Source organism: Ursus americanus, chromosome 12 (assembly GCF_024610735.1).
Source record: "Ursus americanus isolate L20-20 chromosome 12, mUrsAme1.1.p, whole genome shotgun sequence".
Lineage (NCBI taxonomy): Eukaryota > Metazoa > Chordata > Mammalia > Carnivora > Ursidae > Ursus > Ursus americanus.
In genome coordinates, this window is record NC_142138.1 from 72,667,543 (window position 1) to 72,686,137 (window position 18,595).

General features: G+C 44.8%; 1 protein-coding gene across 2 annotated transcripts; it reads right to left on the reverse strand.

Annotated features, from left to right (window-relative positions):
* Positions 1 to 3,978: 3,978 nt before the first annotated feature.
* LOC123787765 (peptidoglycan recognition protein 4-like) lies at positions 3,979 to 15,368 on the reverse strand. 2 transcript variants are annotated; one of them, XM_045790661.1, is made up of 8 exons: positions 15,323 to 15,368; positions 14,181 to 14,269; positions 13,162 to 13,373; positions 11,625 to 11,743; positions 10,019 to 10,171; positions 8,498 to 8,696; positions 5,446 to 5,564; positions 3,979 to 4,157 (listed from the first exon to the last, which is right to left on the reverse strand). In XM_045790661.1, the coding sequence occupies exons 1-8, from the start codon at positions 15,366 to 15,368 to the stop codon at positions 3,979 to 3,981; spliced, it is 1,116 nt and encodes a 371-aa protein (XP_045646617.1). The 2 variants fall into 2 exon arrangements, with proteins under 2 accessions (XP_045646617.1, XP_087721900.1); XM_087865774.1 differs by having other exon boundaries at positions 13,162 to 13,360; positions 14,162 to 14,269.
* Positions 15,369 to 18,595: the final 3,227 nt, after the last annotated feature.

The window sequence follows — 18,595 nt, forward strand, 5'->3', positions numbered from 1 at the left end:
AAAACAGTGAGTTTAGGCTCCGGCTTTCTGCCCGATGTTGTCATAAACCTTGAACCACTGCACAGCCACACGACCACTCTCTGGGCAGGAGCCTAGCAAAAGGTGAGAGGCCCCCCCCACTCTTTCCCCAAGAGGAAGGGTGTGGGTCCGTGCCACAGGGGTCCATAAAGTTTGGTGACTCAAATCTGTGTCACATGCCTGAGATAAAAACGCTTGGTCACAGGCTGGGTGAACACAGAGTTTGGTCAGAAACCAGGGAGACAAGAGTGATTGACTGTTTTTCTATGAGAGCTCACTGAAGACTGGGGGTGGGTGGGTGCAGACTTTCAGCTCCAGAGGTACAGATAGGGGAGCTGCCATTTTCATCTCCCTCACATTGGTGCTAAAAGCCTTCAGGGATACCAGTCTTTTATCTGTAGTGTCATTTGCAAATATCTTCTCCCATCCCGTGGGCTGCCTCTTAGTTTTTTTGACTGTTTCCTTGGCTGTACAGAAGCTTTTTATCTTGATGAAGTCCCACAAGTTCATTTTATCTTTTGTTTCTCTTGCCTTTGGAGATGTGTCATGAAAAAGGTTGCTGTGGCCGATGTCGTAGAGGTTGCTGCTTATGCTCTCCTCTAGGATTTTGATGGATTCCTGTCTCACATCGAGGTCTTTCATCCATTTGGAGTTTATCTTTGTGTATGGTGTGAGAGAGTGGTCAAGTTTCATTCTTTTGCGTGTAGCTGTCCAATTTTCCCAGCACCAGTTATTGAAGAGACTTTTTTCCACTGGATGTTTTTTTCCTGCTTTATCATCTATGGAACATAAGAACTAGGAAGATCGGTAGGGGAAGAAAGGGATAAAGAAAGGGGCGGTAATCAGAAGGGGGAATGAAGCATGAGAGACTATGGACTCTGAGAAACAAACTGAGGGCTTCAGAGGGGAGGGGGGTGGGAGAATGGGTTAGACCGGTGATGGGTAGTAAGGAGGGCACGTATTGCATGGTGCACTGGGTGTTATATGCAACTAATGAATCATGGAACTTTACATCAAAAACCAGGGATGTACTGTATGGTGACTAACATAATAGAATAAAAAAAATATTATTATTTAAAAAAAAAGAAGAAGAGTGGCACTAAACCCCAGAATAAATCTGAAGAATTACTAGGAAAACAACAACAACAACTATGGATGTACTGTGTGGTGACTAACATAGTATAATAAAAAATATTATTATAAAAAATAAAAATAAAAAATAAATATTTTAATAAATAATAAATAAATAAAATTAAAAAATAAATAAAAAATAAATGAATCATCGGACACAAAGTACAGCACAGGGAATATAGTTAGTGATACTGTAATAACACTGTATAGTGATAGATGAGCACAGCATAACACAGAATTAACTGACTGACATATTAAATACTGAAACTAATATGATATTTCATGTCAACCACACTTAAAGGAATGTTAAAGGAAAAAGTGAATTCATGTGGTCTTCTAGGATTTTTCGAAGGTGACCTTTTGTCACCTGTCTATATCATAATGAATTTATTGATTTATCGCTTTTTGTATCATAATAAATTTATGGATTTAAATTTCATAAGTCTAGGCTTTTTGCAGTCATTTTTGCTATCAATTTTCAAAACGTTCCATTGAGTAGATATTAGATATTGGAATTCTCCCAAGATCTTTTGACCCAACCTGAGAAATATTTTATTGCTTCATCACTACCTGATATGAGAAAATATGTCATACTATTCTTGTATATTTCCTATCCCAGACCTGGAGCCAGTCATTTCTCCAAGAACCTTTGATTTATTTTATTGGAAAATTGTATCTTAAGCTCATAGTCTGGGTGCTAACATACTGCTACTTAATCAAAGTTTCTAGGATTCTTCAGTGGGCAATGGTAAAAAAAATTAAGATGAAACATCTCATGAGCTCATTAGTATGTCATGAGTTCACCCTGATGTTTTCAAATCAAATCCGGGGCTATGGTATATTACTTAACCTGTTCTGTGTTAATCTGTGCCTCCTTTCCCCACCTTGATATCCTGCTTTCAAAACATTGGGGGTCATGGAATTATAAGATCACATAATTACTCATCAAAATTATGATGATGAGTAAAAAGTAATGATGATTCCACATCTCACAGTAAACTTTCTTTTTTCTTTTAAGATTTTATTTATTTATTTGGCAGAGAGAGAGAGCACAAGCAGGGGGAGTGGCAGGGAGAGGGAGAAGCGGGCTCCCTGTAGAGCAGGGGGAGGCTGATGTGGGACTCAATCCCAGGACCCTGGGATCATGACCTGGGCCAAAGACAGTTGCCCAACCAACTGAGCCACCCAGGTGTCCTTACAGTAAACTTTCTTACAATAATACTAATATTAGCACCAATGATGTAATCTCTAAAGGAGCTTAGACACCAATTTACAAATGATCTCCTCATTCTCTCCCCCACTTCTTTCACTTCTGTCATACTTCCATGGCAGCTCATACCCATTATGTACTCTCCTCACTCTAATAATCCGCATTTAGTCCTCCACTTACAAATAAATACACATTAAATGCTCAGCTCTGGCCATTACGCCAATATATTATTTTGGTTAGTTAGCATTCTCTTGCAAATTTCTAAGGATGGGCTCATGGGACAAATCACCAGATTTCTTACACATTGATGAGTTTGTCTGTGACCTTCATACTTGAAAGTCAGTTTGGTTGAACAGAAAATTCTTCAATCATATGATCACATCTTCCCCCTAATATTTAAAATGTTATTCCATTACCTTCTAGCCTAAAGTGTTGTCCAAAAGTCTGATGGCACATTTCTTTCTCTTATTAGTCTCTTCTTTTGTTCTTTTATTTTTTCCTGAATGCCCAAAGGAAATTTTCCCCTTAAAATCCATTACTTTAATACACCTTAGCATTTGCCATTTAACTGGTCATTCTGAAACAGTGGTTTATTGTAGTTCTTATTCTCTCCTGAGTTCTAGTACTTGATTTATACCTTCATACTTCTAATTAATTGTCCTTCCATATCTTACATCATCATTTTCTTGATATTTTCAGCATGGTTTGAGATATCAGTTTACAGTTTTCATCCATAAGCATCTCTTTAGGGCTGCAGGCACAGGCAGCTTGTGTGGACATAGCCCAGTCTCTGTCCTTAGGGAACTCTGGAAGGACAGGTCACAGGACCCCAGAGGCACAGTAACCATTACACATAATCCACCAGAGCTGGCTCTGAGCCTCAGACTGGGAAGGGCAGGAACAGAGAGAAAGCTGGCAGGATGGAGGACTGCCCCAGAAGGCATCCCCAGAGAAGGGGTGGTGGAGCAGACTGAAAAGGGGAGCAGGAACTCGATCCACTCATTCTTTTATTCATCCACCTCTCCAACAAACTTCTGTAACACCTACTAGACTCCAGACACTGCTGAGGAACTGAGGACATGGGGACAAATAAAACTGGAAACCCTCACAATCCAGTGGAGAGGAGAAGCACACCTATAAGTGATGGAGCCCTGAAATAAGGACCACATCTACATGTGGACAAGTCTGTGTGTGAGCAGAGAGGGCTTCAGGCCTTCAGGCCTTGAACCTGGGTCCTGCGTGAGTTTTGGGGGCTGCCGGGCAGATGGCAGGGCTAAGGTACATGGGGCAGAGGGGCAGCCAGAAAGGGAAAGAGAAGTCAAACAAGCATCAGCCCATCTTCCCACCTGGTTTAGGAGCTGGGTGCCCAGGGGAGGGGAAGATGAGGAGAGAGGAAGGTGGGGCCTCCTCAGAGGGCCAGGAATGTGCAGCTCTGGGGTCTCGGAGCTGCTTGGAGGATGGTGCTAGCAGTAGAGGATCACGCTAACCTGAGAGAGGATGGACAGGACAGGGCTCACGGGGAGGACACACCAAGTGTTGAGTCAGGATGGAGGGTGGGGACAGGAAGCCCGGCAGCTAGGCAGGCACAGGGAATCGTTTCAGAAGGAACAGGGGCTCCCTCAGTGTTTGAAATGAGGCCAAGCCTTAATGATGTTGTACAAAGCTTGCCCAGGAGACAGCGTGTTGACAATGTCACTGTGCCCCACCAGCAGGTAGTTGGGAATTAAATATCCCTTGTCCTCTGCACACTGGATCAGGTTCTGGGCTGCCTCCAAGGCTGCAGCATTGGGCGGAGTACCTGCAAAACAGTTATTTTGTCTGCTACAGGTTTCCAGGGCACCCTGCCTAGAGCAGGATCCACTCCTGAATCCTCTCTAACCCACCCCTACCACCATGCTAATATATTCTGCTACTACCAGCCACCCTATAGACAGAAAACCAAGTCAGGACTCAGATTCCTCAGCATTAAAGTTCTTCCTGAATGAAAAGAGCAGAGCCTGGGATAAAACATACAATTGTTTGGGGGATGCACAGAGCCTTTATCCATTGCAAATATTTATTTATTTATTTATTTTTATTATTATTATTTTTTATTATTATAATATTTTTTATTATATTATGTTAGTCACCGTACAGTACATCCCTGGTTTTTGACGTAAAGTTCGATGATTCATTAGTTGCATATAACACCCAGTGCACCATGCAATATGTGCCCTCCTTACTACCCATCACCAGCCTATCCCATTCCCCCACCCTCCTCCCCTCTGAAGCCCTCAGTTTGTTCCATTGCAAATATTTAATCTGGTAGTTCCCAACTGGGGGAATGTAGCCTCCAAGGGGATATTGGGCACTGGCTGGAGACATTTTTGTTTGTCACAGCTAGGCAAAGTGTGTTACAGGCAACCAGTGGCAGAAGACAGGGATGCAGCTAAGGGTCCTACAATGCACAGGTCAGCTCCTCTACAAAGAGTTACTTGATCCAGGATGTCAATAGTGTTGAGTCTGAGAAACCTTGCTTTGGCCACAAGGTGTGCTCTCTGTACTTTCTCATGTCCAGCCCCATCCCCTAGGCACCCAACATCCGTTTTAGTATCACCTTGAACCAGACCCAATGACATGGGCTTCTCTGTCCAGAGGAGCAGCAAAAGTTCCCTGAGTCTAAACAAACTCTAGTCAAGAGGTCTGAGTACTGACAATTCTCAGTGTACACTCTGGATGCAGAGACAAGGGCTAATCCAGGGCTGTGGCAAATAAGGTAAGGGTCCCCACATTATTACCATGGTAAAAACTTAGCAAAGCATATGCACAAAGATTTTTCCCCTTGTCTGATATGTGTTTTGGATGTCAGAAGAGAGAGACATTTGGTTGGGTGCAAAGGAGATAGATTCAGGGTGGGCATTCTGTCTGGGTGGGGGGAGTCACTCCTGGTCACACTCAGCTTAGTCAAATGACAAATCTGAAGCTGGGTAAGTCCAGCATATGCAGGCACTGAAGTGATCCCTGAGTTTGATGCTCTTGTCTTCCATTTGAGACACTCTCCCTCAAACACCATACAATGACTGCTACTGCCCAAAGCATCCACTTACCTAAGAAGGTGCCCATAAAGGCAATGCCCAGGGCAATGTCATTGTAGCCAGGAACACGGGAGCCTTGGACATTCCAGCCCACTCCTTCATAAATGACACCATCCTGCCCCACAAGGAAGCTAGAGGACAATGAGGGGAGATGGAGATCAGCATGACAGACAGACAATCTGGGATTGTTTCATTTATTCATTCACTCATTCATTCAATAACTCATGCCTTTACTCAGCAAACACTGATTAGCTATTAAATTCTAAGCACTGAGTTACAAAAAAGACAGTCTTTGCCAGGAGCATGCTGATAAACCAGCTCTCATCAGAAAGGGGGAAGGGCAGGAAGCCCAATTTATAGCCTTTACTGATTTCTGTTGTGTAAAACTTCCACCATGGCTGATTTTCAGCCACTGGTGATTTAACAAAGGTCCTGGTTCTCCAACAATCCACTCTTGTGAGCCCATCCAGCATACTGCTGCTGCCCCTAGGAAGAAAAAAGTGACAGCTGTCATCTCTGCAACCTGGCCTTCCCCATACCTCATCAATGACACTGTTTTCCTGGAGGTGAGCTGTGGCTGCCTTACCCTAAAGTCAAATTACACACCTCCCACCTTTCCTTGCCTGACCCCTCTGCGCCCACAAACAACCCCCTCACTTCCAGTGCACTCGACCCTCCAAGCTGTCTTTAGTGGCTGCTCCTCACTCCTCTGCACCTTGTCTCCCTGTGTCCTTCCCTTAAACGTGCAGTTCTTCAGGTCTTTCTGATACAAATCTTATATCAAACCCTGTTTGTAGTCCCTTGGCAACAGTCCAAACTCCCCAGCTTAAGTGAAAAGATCCTTCATGAGATGGCCCCTGTTTGCCTCCTTACCTTTCACATCCCTCTCTTTGTCATTTATTTTTATTATGATAAACCTCTTTCAGTTCCTCAAACACACCTTTCTCAGGCTGGCATCCAGGACTTCCCACAGAAGTCCTTTTTCTCTGCCTGTAATATCTTCCCACTCCTCTGATAAGCTCACTCATTTCTTTCTTTCTTTTTTTTTTTTTTTGCCAGATAATATATATTTTTTAATTTTTTAAATTTATTTTTTTATTTTTATTATTTTTTAATGTTTTTTAATTATATTATGTTAGTCACCATACAGTACATCCCTGGTTTTTGATGTAAAGTTCGATGATTCATTAGTTGCGTGTAACACCCAGTGCACTATGCAATATGTGCCCTCCTTACTACCCATCACCAGCCTATCCCATTCCCCCACCCCCCTCCCCTCTAAAGCCCTCAGTTTGTTTCTCAGAGTCCATAGTCTCTCATGCTTCATTCCCCCTTCTGATTACCCCCCCCTTTCTTTATCCCTTTCTTCCCCTACCTATCTTCCTAGTTCTTATGTTCCATAGATGAGAGAAACCGTATGATAATTGTCTTTCTCTGCTTGACTTATTTCACTTAGCATTATCTCTTCCAGTGCTGCCCATGTTGCAGCAAATGTTGAGAACTCATTCTTTCTGATAGCTGAGTAATATTCCATTGTATATATGGACCACAACTTCTTAATCCAGTCATCTGTTGAAGGGCATCTTGGTTCCTTCCACGATTTAGCTATTGTGGACAATGCTGCTATGAACACTGGGATGCATATGGCCCTTCTCTTTTCTTAGGACAGCTGATATGTCACCTCTCAAGTAGTACTTCCTTCACACCCAATTCCCCAGCAAGCTAGTGAGTTAAAAATGTCTCCTGCTTACATCTTTGCACCCTCTATCATAACACTTAATGTACTCTATTAGGATTTATTCATTTAATCATATTTCTCCATCTAGGCAAGAACCATATCTGTGCTACATCTGATAGCAACCCCAGAGCATAACCTCATGCCACAGAGTAGGCACGCAATTGTGTTCTCAGGGAATTAATTTATAGCAAATTGGTGCTTACTCCTAACTACAGATCATTTCACAGTGAGCGGGGTCATGAAAATTATGGTACAAGGGACACAATAAAAGGTCAAAAGTCAGGGGACAGGAAACTGGCCTCTGAAACCTGAATGGAAAAAGGAAAATGTCCTCTCACAGCATCCATCATTTTCCAGTTTAGGTTCAAAACATATAGTCAATTTTCTGGTATCCATTCTAATCAAAGAGAGCAACCCTGTGAATAATCCTGCATAGCAGGATTTAGCAGAGCACTTGGCAAGTCTTAACAGATGAAAGGTGTTGGAAGACGTTTCCTCCTATCTCAAAAGGGTTACAACTAAAACAGAATGGAGAAAGGAGAGGCTACCAGCCCAGAATCACATGGTAATTGTGATTCCACGGTAATCACAATTGGTAAATCCAAGCCAATTAGAATTGGTAATCCAATGATAATTGGTAAATACAGCCAAGGCAGGGCCACTGCATGCAGCTATGCTGTGTAGAGTGGCCTGGCCAGGAGGCAAGGAGAGTCTAAAATCCAACTCCACTAGCTAAGCCATGAAGCCCCTAGAGGAGGGGTCCTTGATTAACGTGTACTGTCTAGATTAGTGGCGGCCCATTCTGAGACTTAACATTCAGTGTAATTGTTTCTGATGGACATGAGATGGTTTCTAACCCATACATCTTATCTGTGAGCTTGGAGAGCACCCTGCAAGAAGTTTTTATTCTCCCATTAGGTCAGTGTGCTCTTTATTTAAAAAATTACAGATCTAGGCATTAGACAGATCAGAGGATGTTATCTGGTGTCTCCCATTGCTTTCAGACAAGAAAGATATTCTCTACAGGCTTCACAATCTTGCATGTATACAACTTCCTTTAGTATCTTTCCAGCAGTCTTGATCTCCATCATGTCAATATATGATCTTTAAAAGACACATTTTGAGTACAACCTCAAGGAGAATGACCACCCCTTTAGCTATATCCTAAGCCTCACCCAGAGTTGTGTGAAAAATCAACATCGTTATACATAGAGCACCTCTCATATGGTGGGCACTCAGTAAACATTATTTTCCTTTCTCTCCCATTCGAAGGTTCATAGTCCACCCTCAGGTGAAAGTAGCCCACATATCCTCAGGTCCACTTACTTATACCCAATGTCACATGAGTTCAGCCTGTCTATGAAAAGGGACTGGATATCTTGGACCAGCAAGCAGCACTCATCAGACATGATGCACGTTCTCCCAGCAGTGTGGATGATGACGATGTACTTAGCTGGGAGGTTCATCTTGGGACAATGGGTCTCCCTGGCCTCCCACGCAGACCGTGGGATAATGTTGGAGCAAGCTGATGAGGCAGACAAAAAAACATGGATGTGTGGACTTGTTGTGGCCACCCATGTCAACCACCTCACTACTGAACATCCCCATGCCCTCTGGGCATCTTGACCTGACTCTGACTGTGGAACTCAAGAGAGCCCAGCTGGGAGTAGAGTATGTCTGCCTGATGGGATTATATTCAAGAGATAAGAATCATAGAGCCATGGGATCTAACCCAAAAACAGAACCCAGAGGACAGCGGGAATGTTGATCCTAAGGAGGCTCATTCCCAAGGGCAAAGATACCTATCTGTCTGCATCATTGTCTTGTGTGTATGTGTGTGTACCTGCATAACAGGGCCCTTTGGACAAATCAGCTGAATTATCAACTGAAAGCATGTCTTTGAGACTCACCTGTAATCCCTAAAAATCTCTGTCAATATAAGCAATTATTCATATTAGTAGATAGCACTAATCCAAAGGCAGAGATAGATTTACTTGGAGCTTTCATATAATAGAGATAATTATATTTAAAACTTTATTAAGTCCAGGAAAAGGTTGAAAGTGGTTATTAACTATACTGTTTTGCTTTGTTTTTTAAAGTAAACTCTACCCTCAATGTGGGGCTCAAACTTATGAGCCCAAAATCAAGATTCACATGTTCTACTGACTGAGTCAGCCAAGTGTCCCTTAACTATATTGGTTTTGATGTTACTGTTTGTTAAACCCCAAATCTACCTTTTATCTAGTGTTTACCACCAGAATTAACCTAACAACTTCCTCTGATGTCAGTATAGGTGGTGATGTAAGCACTTTGGTCTATCAGTACTGTTCTGGTTCTTGGATTCAGAAAGATGTGCATTTGTGCTTGTGTGCTTGTATGTGTTAGATGTCTATTCCTCCCCATGTTTTTTTCCTCCACAGCACTTTTCACCTTATAACATACCAAATATTTTACTTGCTTATTTGCCTATTGTTTTTTCTACCCTCTAGGTTGAAACTTCATGAGGGCACTTCTTGTGTTTGGTTCCATGATATATCCTCAGTGACTAGCAGGTTCTCAGTAAATAATTGTTGACTGATTGAAGAAATGAGTGCACATATATTACACTAGGCTAATGCCATGGCTCTATCATTCTAGGAACCTGAGGGATAAAGAGGTGACCTGGAGGGTCCCTCTTAATGTATGCCATCCCCAAAGGTTCAGGGAGTTGGGTGACCAGTTGCCTATCAGAAAGGATCCAATGAGAGTCTGACTAAAAAGGTAATTCCCAATGGTATTTGGAAATTAGTAGGGGGTAGGCTGGGTGGGTGGGTCTAGAGGGAGGCCCAGTAGGATTGAAGGTCTTACCTTTCTTGGGACTTGCCTTCTGCAGAGGGAGTAGGCAGTTCTCACCTTTCACAAGAAGTGGCTGAACATACTTGGATGACAGGTGGCCTTTCTGGACAGCATAGGAGATCAGGGCCTCCATGGCTGACAGGGCAACAGGGCTGGGACTATGGCCTGAAAAAGAGTCATCTGGGGCAACTTGGGTCTGGTCTGAGTTTCAGGGGGCTGTGGGGGAAGGACTAGATGCCCTGCCAGCCCTTTCACAGCTGTTGGAGGGAAACTGGCTCATCCTCCAGGTTGGAAAGCATGAAAGTCAAGGATCCACCTGGCTCAGGTTGAAGACCTTTCCCAATGACCTGCCAAAATTTCATTCAGTGCTCTTTCTCCACAGAAGAACTGGAACACAGCCCCATGCTCAGGAAAGCACAGCTAGCTGGGTCAGGGTTTCCCATTGGCAGGGGCCTTTCCAGGCATGTGCCAGCCTCTTTATCTGCATTAATGTCTTTATTTTTTTTTTAGAATTTTATTATTTATTTATTTGAGAGAGAGAGACAGCGAGAGAGGGAACACAAGCAAGGGGAGTGGGAGAGGGAGAAGCAGGCTTCCTGCCGAGCAGGGAGCCTGATGTGGGGCTTGATCCCAGGACCCTGGGATCATGACCTGAGCTGAAGGCAGAGGCTTAACAGCTAAGCCACCCAGGTGCCCCTGCGTTAACTTCTTTAATCCTCACCACAAACCTCTGAGGTAGATGCTATTTTTAGCCCCATTATCAACAGAAAGGAACTTGAGGCTTCAAGAATTAACATGCTCAAGACACTACAGCTAATAAGGTGACACCCAGGTAACAATGAGTGGTCACAAAAACAAACCAAGCTGAACACAGAGTCACCTGGTGTTCTGGAAACCACCCTGGAATTGGAAATGGAAGGTGTGAGTTTGCCTTCTGATTCTTCTTGGGTCACTTCCTCTCTGGAATTCAGGCTGTACTTTGTGTAACAGCGATCAGGAAACTTGTCTGGATTTTCTCACAGAGTATTGGGAGGGGACAATAAGAAACTAGACCTGCAAGAGCTTTAACAGTCGAGGGTGCACAAACTCACTGGAATGGTCCTGGAGCATGTATGATAGGATGCTTGGAGAGCTGGGGGGATGGGCAGCAGTAAGACTAGAAGAAAGTAGAAGGGACTTAGGGATTGGAGACCTCAGAGTGGTTTTAAAAATTGTACAGAAAATCTTGAGGTAAGAGAGATAGGAGGAGGAGGTGCCTGGTAGGAAATGGGAAGCAGTGTCTGGTGCTGCAGAATGGTCAGAGCCAGAGAGGAAGATGTGACAGTCACCAACAGAAGAGAGCAGAAGCCCACATCCTTCCATGATGAGAATGGGAGGGTAACAAGAGAAGGCTGGACAGCACCTCTGTTGCAAGATATCCAGAGGAGGAGGAGACAGCTAGGAGACTGAGAAGGAAGCCAGAGCAGGAAGAGGAGAACCAATACCATTCATGTAAGCCGAGAGAGAGGGGAACTCCAGGAAAGCAGATCATGAGGGAAGTAGGAGAAGGTCAAGGAGGCAGTGTGGAAACAAAGAAGTAAGTAACTCTTTGGAGAAGGGCAGCTGGGATGGCCATTACCTTCCTTGGTGCCAAAGAAAGCAAAGCCCAGGGAGATATTGTTGTAACCCTGGGTGTGCATGCCTTGGACTTTCCAGCCAATACCTTCATACACTCTGCCATCGTCCCCAACCAGGAAGCTGTGGAGCAGGGAGATACAGGCTGAATGACTGGCACTGTGGCACATCCCCACAAGAGGAACCACTTATAAGCCTCTAAAGGGAAAAGGGCTCAAGCTATGTTCACTACAGGCAATTTGCATGGACTTGTCCCAGACAGTGGATAGACCAAATTAATAACATTCCCTTAGAATTCAGAACCCACCCCCACACTCCCTACCTCCCTTCTTTGTGCAGATGCCCAGGTTTTATGTAAATCATTCTCCACACTCAGAAGGAGGAGAGGTTCCGTTGCCACCATAGTAGCTAACACAGACCCAATTAGACTGTGAGATTCTTCTCAGCCTCCACATTGCCTCAAACACTGCTCTCCTCCTTCCTCCAAAATGCATGCTACATGTGTCATCTCCACGTAGGCTGTTCATGTGATTTCTCCCTGCCAGGTTACTGTCTTATACAGACTTCTTAGGAAGTAGCTTCTCAAATAAGGACATGGATGCAGGCAGTTTATTTGAGAAGGAATCCCAGAAGCCAGTATGACGGAGCAAGGAGAGTGAGTCAGAAGAAAGAAATCCAACAAATTGTGCACAGTTGGGCTGGCTTCACAATGGCTACCTGGGGCTCAGAACTGTTTCCTCCATCACCTGCCACAAGACAGGTGAACTTGCAAGGAACTGAGTACATGCACCTAATATTTGTCCCTGAGAGGGACTGAGGGCTGAGGAAGTTATTTACCACTCTTGCCTCCCAGTGGGGAATTAACTCTCCTTCACCATCAGGGGTGGTAAAAGCCTGAAGCAGAAAAATGGAGAGATGCAGAGGGTACTCAAAGTGGAAAGCCATCACCATGCATAGGAACTGCCCACAACTAGGTAAGGTCAGAGGTGGGCTGAGGACATGTGGTCCTAGGCACTAAGAGGGTCCACTAGAGTGACCACTAGTGTAAGAGATGCCTTGCCAAGTAAGAGCCCCCTACATGCAGTGAGGTGGGACATGCAGTGGGCAAAGAGCCAGGTTTGAATGAGTCTGTGCTCCACAACCTTGTAGCTGCGTGACTCTGAGAAAACCAGACAATGTCCCTGCCTTTGTCCCCTCACCTGGAGCATGGAGATGGTAATGTATGCCTGACTAACCTCCCATGTTTTTGGTGGAACAAATGCACCCATGCACTTGGTAGTCATTCATAACTATCAGTGTGCTGTGTGAGCCAGTTTTGGAGGGAGATAAGAAGTATAATTATTACTTAGCCTTCCTTGCTTCCTTTTAGGAGATCTCATAGAAAATTCAAAAGGATTTGGAATCTTATAGGGTTTTTAATATTTTATTCACTATAAACCTGATATAACCTCAACCAGGGAAATGAGGAAAGAAGACATGAGTAAGGGTGGGAGAAGTACCCTAAGGAGCAGCATTGACCATATACCCCCACATGGCCTTACTTGTAGGCCACGTCACACCAGCTGTTGTGCATGTGATGGGCCCGCAGCTCCCACAGGCTCTGACTGCATGTAGTCTGGTTGTGACACTCCAGTCCAGGGACATGGTGAGTAACAAGGAAATCCACGGGCGTGGTCAGTGGGGTGCTGCAGCCAACAGCTTCTGCCCCCCACTCCTTGTGAGAGACCACTGTGGAGACATCTGTGGGGTAACCACGAGGGTGAGAAGGATATCACTCACTGCACCCTGCTCCATCATTACCTCACTAACCCCCTAGGCCATAGGTGCCATTCTGGGCTAAGTCTGCCCCATAGGGGTGGAAGAGCCTTTGAAGAAGCCTTCAGCAGGCAGACACACCCTCTCCTTCTCACCTCCACATCTATTTCCACGCCACTGCCCCCACTGCAGAGTATGCACCAGCCCAGAGAAGCTTGGATGCTCTGCTCCCCTATCTAGGGCAGCCCCACTGAGACACACTCCACCCTGAAGCTCCTGCCCTGCTCTACTCCTAGACCCCTGCTTTAGGAAGCAGCTTCTTCCCACTGCTTCCCCTGGGAAAGACCTGAGTGGCCCCTCGGGTTTCATTGCAGCATTAATGCTTTCAGGGCACACTACGCCCACTCACAGTTTGCTCTGTGACTCTGACTGTGTCCTTTGTCCTGCCCTGAGTCCTTTCTAAGGGGACTACATCTCTTCCTCAGCCTAGCAGCTCACTCCAGACAGGGCCTGGCTCTCCCATTCAGTTGGACGACTCCCTCAGGGCAGGGTGTGGGTCTCCATCTTCAGGCTAGGAGACCCTGAGCGCAGAGACTGAATCTCCCTGTCCTGGTTTCTGTCCTCTCCGGGTACCACCCCAGACCCCCAAGGCCTGTGGCATCCCTGCAGGTGGTTTGCTGATGCTCCACTCAGCCCCACCTGCCCCATGCCAGCCACAAGAGGCAGTGCAGATCTTAGAAGCACTCTGGTCACAGAACATACCCAGGTGTCTTTAATCTTCCTCACCATTAAGACTGAGCTTTCCTTTCTCAGTGAGATGAGAGATGTTGCCAAATGGGTCCTGATGGCCCTCTGATACATGTTTGGCTTGTGTTTCATCCCAGGAGAAATCACCTGCAGAAGAACAGTCCATCTTACATTGATCCTCAGAGAGTCCCAGTACTAGCCATCTCAGTGACAGACTTGGGCCAGATCACTAAGGCCCCTCCAGGAGACATTCTCTGGGCTGACCAGAGGACCACCTCCAACAGCATCACATGCATGATTTTCTTCAATACCAACTCCAGGGAATCCCCATAACACAGTTAAATAGCCAAGAGCAGGGAATCAGCAATATATCTGTTTCTCATGAGCTGCATCTATATACACTATTGGGAAAACAACACACAATAACAGTAACCTGGAAATGTATTTAAGCATCCCAAAAGCACAAGTTTCTCTTTTGAGTGGATTTTACCAAGTAGAAACAATGAGAAGATGATGTGGAAGAGGGATTAGAATTACTTACACAAATCAAGTCAGTTCTTCCAGCCCTGATTTGGAAGCATGTGCTATCCCAATCTCCTGTGTGTGTGACTGTCATCCTAGACCCAAAGAACTTCCTTATTGAGAAGCATAAACCCCAGCCACATACAGATAGAATTATTGCTTCCATTGCTCAGGTGCAAAATCCTTCATGTGCATTATCTCATTTAATCCTCAAAAGTTTGGGAAATCATAAATTTATCTCAATTATCAGGTGCAAAAATTAAGGTTTAAGGGTCTGGGAAACAAACTGAGGGCTTCAGAGGGGAGGGGGGTGGAGGATTGGGATAGGCCAGTGATGGGTATTAAGGAGGGCACGTATTGCATGGAGCACTGGGTGTTATATGCAAACAATGAATCATGGAACTTTACATCAAAAACTAATGATGTACTGTATGGTGACTAACATAACATAATAAAAAATTAAAAAATAAATAGATAAATAAAGGGCTGAATAATTTTCCTAAAATCATTGCTGGAGGTAGGCCAAAGATTTGAAACCAGGTTAATAGACTTCAAGTTCTGTGTTCCAGATGCAAAGCTATTCTTTCACCCTAAGAGAGAGGCAACACTTAAAGAACTCTACTGTGAAAGTAGATGATCCTTCTTAGTTACCCTCTGATCCAGTGAAGGAAAACTCACCCCAGGCTCTGAGACCCAGAGCCAAGACACAAAGCCACAGCGGCATCCTCATGTGGTCCCAAAACACTGACTGGAGAGGGTGGAACTCAGCCCTAGGAGAGACATAGTTAACCAGAACATGCTTCACTCCTCAGACAGGGCACCCACCCCACTGCATGACACTTCTGTCTGCCTCCCTGCCAAACTATGGGCCCCCTGAGGGCCAGCACCTGACCAGGCCTCTCAAGGTCCCCAGTACATGTCAGGTATTCCTTGGATGGGTAAACACCTTCATCCTCTTTCCCTGGGCAACTAGATTTCACTCCTATGTACAAGGCCAGCATAGACATTCACACATGCAATCTTATTTAATCGTTATGCTAACCCTGCCATGTAGGAACGTTAACGCCCATTCTTATAGAAGAAAACTGTAAGATCCAGGAATAATAGAATTAAGAAATGCAAACACACATGGATGGGTCTAGTGCAGAGAATTACTTCCCAGTTGGGGATGGGTGGGGTGAGAGAGGATACAAGAGTCAGTGGGGGACAGTGTCCCCAGTTCTAGGGCAGAAGAGATCTGATCTTAATGCTCCATGTGGTACATCCAGTCCCTTCCAAGGGAGAGGGCTCCTCAACAAGAAACACACGCACACCCACACTCAGAAATACCTGTGAGTCTCACGCTGTTCCAGCCCCACTGGTCAGGGTGCAGGTGGCTCTCCCTTCAAGGCAGTTCCTCCCTTCAGACTTGGCCTCTGGCCCTGCCCTCCTTCTCCAGCTGCCACCTCCCAGGTCTTCAGGCTCCCTCTCACCACAGGGCACTCCCTCCCTGGGAAGGGAGCACTTGGGCTCTGGCTTTCCAGAGAGAAGAGGAATATGTGGATCCCTAAGAGAAGGTGGAGAGGGGGCAGAGTTCTGAGGCTCCTACAGGCTCCATCCAGGGCACCCAGAGGAACTGAGGGAGACCAGACTCAAGCTGAGAACAAGGCCTCACCCTGTGAATAAGCCCAGGCACCTCCTCCCTGGCAAATGGTGTGATTGCCCAAGGCTCCCTGAGCTGCTTCCTCATCCCCAGTCCTTGGGAAGCCAACCAACCCAACATCTGGGAACTTCCTGGCCTTGAAGACTGTAAGGGGAGCAAATTTTGCCACCCCAAGATATGACTCTTTGGCATATTGTTTATTCCAACCTGGTTATTTTTTTAAGGAAATACACAAGAGCCAGGAGACATTCTGATAACCAAGAAGTCACACTTTTGTAAGATGCATTTACATGAATAAGGGAAATCTCCACTTGTAAGGGTGTCTCCTTCAGTACCAGGAAGAGGGGGTGGCTGTCAAACCTCCAGATGACACAATCAATGGAGAAAGCAATGACTTGAATCTGTTTAAACTTTGATGTTATCGGCTATGCTTTTCCTGGTGACCTCCCACAACTGACTCCTTGCCGCGGACATTTTTTGTCTTTAGCTGAAAATGGTTTTCAAGGTGATGGTTTTGGCCATTTCAGTGAGTTACTCAGTTTTCCTGGGGCTCTGCCATGTATACAGGAGGTATATAATTTCTTAAGCTTTGATTAATTTTCTCCTGTTAATCTGTCTCACTTCAATTTGATTTTTTAATAATAATCTTTTATTATGTTATGTTAGTCAGCATACAGTACATCCTTAGTTTTTGATGTAGTGTTCCATGATTCATTATTTGCATATAACACCCAGTGCTCCATGCAATATGTGCCCTCCTTAATACCCACCACTGGCCTATCCCAATACCCAAACCCCCTCCCCTCTGAAACCCTCAGTTTGTTTCCCAGAGTCCATAGACTCTCGTGGTTCATTCCCTCTTCTGTTTACCCCTCTTTCATTCTTCCCTTCCTATAAATCTTCCTGCTATTTCTTATGTTCCATAAATGAGTGAAACCATATGATAATTGTCTTTCCCTGCTTGACTTATTTCACTTAGCATAATCTCCTCCAGTCCTGTCCATGTTGCAGCAAATGTTGTGTAATCGTTCTATCTGATAGCTGAGTAATATTGCAGTGTATATGTGGACCACATCTTTGTCCAGTCATCTGGTGAAGGGCATGTTGGCTCCTTCCACAATTTAGCTATTGAGGACAACGATGATATGAATATTGGGGTGCATATGGCCCTTCTCTTCCCTACGTCTGTATCTCTGGGGTAAATACCCAGTAGTGCAATTGCTGGATCATAGAGTAGCTCAATTTTTAAATTTTTAAGTGACCTCCACACTGTTTTCCAAAGTGGCTGTACCAACTTGCATTCCCACTAACAAGGTAAGAGGGATCCCCTTTCACCACATCCTCTCCAACATTTGTTGTTTCCTGCCTTGTCCATTTTTGCCATTCTAGCTGGCGTAAAGTGGTATCTCAAGGTGGTTTTGATTTGAATTTCACTGATGGCTAATGATTTTGAACATTTTTTCATGTGTCTGTTAGCCATTTGTATGTCTTCATTGGAAAAGTGCCTGTTCATATCTTCTGCCCACTTTTTAAAATGTTTTTTTATTATATTATGTTAGTCACCATACAGTACATCCCTGGTTTTTGATGTAAAGTTCAATGATTCATTAGTTGCGTAGAACACCCAGTGCACCATGCAATACGTGCCCTCCTTACTACCCATCACCAGCCTATCCCAATCCCCCACCCCCTCCCCTCTGAGGCCCTCAGTTTGTTTCTCAGAGTTCATAGCTCTCTCATGCTTCATTCCCCCTTCTGATTACCCCCCTTTCTTTATCCCTTTCTTCCCCTACCGATCTTCCTAGTTCTTATGTTCCATAGATGAGAGAAATCATATGATAATTGTCTTTCTCTGCTTGACTTATTTCACTTAGCATTATCTCCTCCAGTGCCGTCCATGTTGCAGCAAATGTTGAGAACTCGTTCTTTCTGATAGCTGAGTAACATTCCATTGTATATATGGACCACATCTTCTTAATCCAGTCATCTGGTGAAGGGCATCTCGTCTCCTTCCACGATTTAGCTATTGTGGACAATACTGCTGTGAACATTGGGGTGCATATGGCCCTTCTCTTCACTACATCTGCATCTTTGGGGTAAATACCCAGTATTGCAATGGCTGGATCATAGGGTAGCTCAATTTTTAACTTTTTAAGGGACCTCCACACTGTTTTCCAGAGTGGCTGTACCAACTTGCATTCCCACCAACAATGGAGGAGGGATCCCCTTTCTCCACATCCTCTCCAGCAATTGCTGTTTCCTGCCTTGTTGATTTTTGCCATTCTAACTGGCATAAGGTGGTATCTTAG